The sequence below is a fragment of the Cebus imitator genome, unplaced genomic scaffold (genome assembly GCF_001604975.1).
Source record: "Cebus imitator isolate Cc_AM_T3 unplaced genomic scaffold, Cebus_imitator-1.0 Scaffold122, whole genome shotgun sequence".
In the NCBI taxonomy this organism is placed as follows: Eukaryota; Metazoa; Chordata; class Mammalia; order Primates; family Cebidae; genus Cebus; species Cebus imitator.
The window spans coordinates 2,499,528-2,502,038 of NW_016107437.1; the positions used below are offsets into that span (position 1 = coordinate 2,499,528).

The 2,511-nt window shown below is 39.7% G+C and overlaps 1 protein-coding gene across 6 annotated transcripts in view; it reads right to left on the bottom strand.

The window, feature by feature from the left end:
• The window catches only part of TXNDC11 (thioredoxin domain containing 11), a 71,238-nt gene that overhangs the window by 58,161 nt on the left and 10,566 nt on the right, over positions 1-2,511 (bottom strand). For 4 of the 6 annotated variants that reach the window (XM_037742520.1, XM_017539988.1, XM_017539990.2 and 1 more), the window contains exon 4: positions 371-500. The exons of the other annotated variants lie outside the window; for them this stretch is intronic. In XM_037742520.1, the coding sequence (XP_037598448.1) occupies positions 371-500 (130 nt within the window). The remainder of the gene's footprint in view (positions 1-370; positions 501-2,511) is intronic. 6 annotated transcript variants of the gene reach the window in all.

Here is a 2,511-nt window from a genome sequence, read left to right on the forward strand (position 1 = left end):
CCATTGCACTCCAGCCTGAGTAACAAGAGCGAAACTCTGTCTCAAAAAAAAAAAAAAAAAAGAAATTTGCAGCTGCACATAAATTGTAAGTTAATTCTCATCTACTCTAAGTTAACTATGAGGCAAGATGAACATTTGTTGAAAATTCCCTAACAAAAAACAGACAAGATTTTTCAAGTACTCTATTCTCTTAAAACTCCCTTGGACAAGCAATCCTTATAATCAGTACCTCAATGGGGTGGATCTACCACATGACCTTTTAATTGCCGAAATTCAGGAGGTATTTTCTTAAACCCCTTTAATACAAACAATCTATAACAACCCAGTAAAAGGCCTTGAGTATGGAGGAGGAGATATGAAAGACAAGTACCTCGTAGTTTGAGAGAAAATCTAGTAATTCTGATTGAGATGGGATGTAGAGAAGTGGTTTCATCACCCGGCGGACAAACTTCTCAATGTAAACAGCACTCATGGGGCCTTTGTATTCGATTGGTCCAAAACTAGTACCAAAAAATAAAAATAAAAATAATAAAAATAATACACCATGCATTAAGCCTGTAATGTATAACTAAAATCATCACCACCACAAAATGAAAATGTCTGGCTTTGGGATCCAACCAAGTCACCGCTCAGGAGGTGACCAGATAATTCAGAATAAGCATTTTAGGTGAGGACAGGCGCAAGCGGCCCCTACCCTTCTATGATCTTGAATTCAACTGCAAACTGAATTGCCAAACAAAGAACATTCAATCTAGTCTCTGAAAAAAAATTAATTCCCACAATATTTCTTTTAAAAACAAAACAAGACAAAAAGACAACCCTGGAAACTGACCACATGCTAAAGGATTCCAGGATTTCACTACAGAATTCAATGTAAACAGGCAGACTTTCCTTCTACTAGTCACTGTGAGGTAAGGAACAGGTTGAGCAGTTAGCCCTTGACCCACTAGAAAGTAGACAGGCAGACAAAGGATCACTGAATGAACCTTAAACCTATTTGAAGCTTTATTACAACAAATTATGTGAAGGGCTGAAGTCAGTGACCTTCAGTCAGTCAATATAAATGATCTTTCTTCCTTTCCCCTCCAGTCGTGCCTGGGGACACACAGAATTTGATTCAGTGCTGCTAAGTAATACCATCACCATTCCCAAGCTAATCGGAATTCTCATGTACCTCTCTTCAATCTTAGACAATACAGACACTGCCCAAATATAACTGGATGGTAGGTGGCAGGGGTGGGGGGGGGGTTATGGTGAAATTCAACAACTGTATAACCGTTCTCTACACAGAAATTGACATTAAGCTTACTGTTAACAGCAACAATAGAGCACAGGGAAGTATATTATAAAGGCTGTGTTAATACTATAATACATGGTTACAGAATTCACACACACACACACACACACACACACACACACGATGAGAAAAACACAATTCTTCAATGTGCACTGCAGAATGATGTCAAAGGAATATTAGCATAAAAAAGGTGAAAAACAGCATTCTCTACATGTACAGCTGGGAGACAGTTAAGAATTCTACGAAATCAAGACTTACTACAAGTTAGTTCAGTTTGAAAATTATCACCACCACCACCGGCCCCCATCGAGCACCAATAATTTTTAATTTAAAGGAAGAAATCAAAAAAACATCTAAATTATTTTGTTCAGTAAAAAGGAGCTACCAATCTGGAACCTCAACCACTCAGGTAAACAGGCTTTGCTGAGCGTTCCTGGTGTGGTGATACAAGGGTCCTAGTGACTTGTAAAAACAACGCAAAGACAGGGGTGTGGAAACAGGCATTTCAAGGTGCATACCAACCTCAAATTCCTCATCTGTAAAATAAGAAGGTTAAACATGTTTCTAAAGTTCCTTTAAGGTCCCTTCAATCTTTCTGCAAAAGCTAAGCAAACAAATAGTATATAAATGACAATACTGTATACCCACATACCCCAAAATGACATTTATACTCGATTCCATGAAACTCTTCTGATTTCAATGTCACATCACATTAAGTTCACCTCTGAGCAGCTCGAAAGGACTATACCCCCACTACGTTTCCATGCCCTTTTTCGAAGCCAAAAAGAAATGCAAGGACCTCACCAGGGCAAGCTCATCATCCCGTTACAGAGCACATAGTAAGCACACCACCTTACACTTCCCTTTAAAACGTTAAGAGTAACTCTGAGAAAGTACTCCCGTAGCCGAAAAAACCTATACTTGAACCTTCCATGTAAAGGCAGAACCTCCAAATTACTGGCCAAACAGTGGGAAAGACATCTGAAAATGGTCTTAGTGGTCCCTAAGCAAAAACTGGCTTGTTACTGTAAACATTAAAATACAAACATCTAGGCCGGGCGCGGTGGCTCACGCCTGTAATCCCAGCACTTTGGGAGGCCGAGGCGGGTGGATCATGAGGTCAAGAGATCGAGACCATCCTGGTCAACATGGTAAAACCCCGTCTCTACTAAAAATACAAAAAATTAGCTGGGCATGGTGGCACGTGCCTGTAA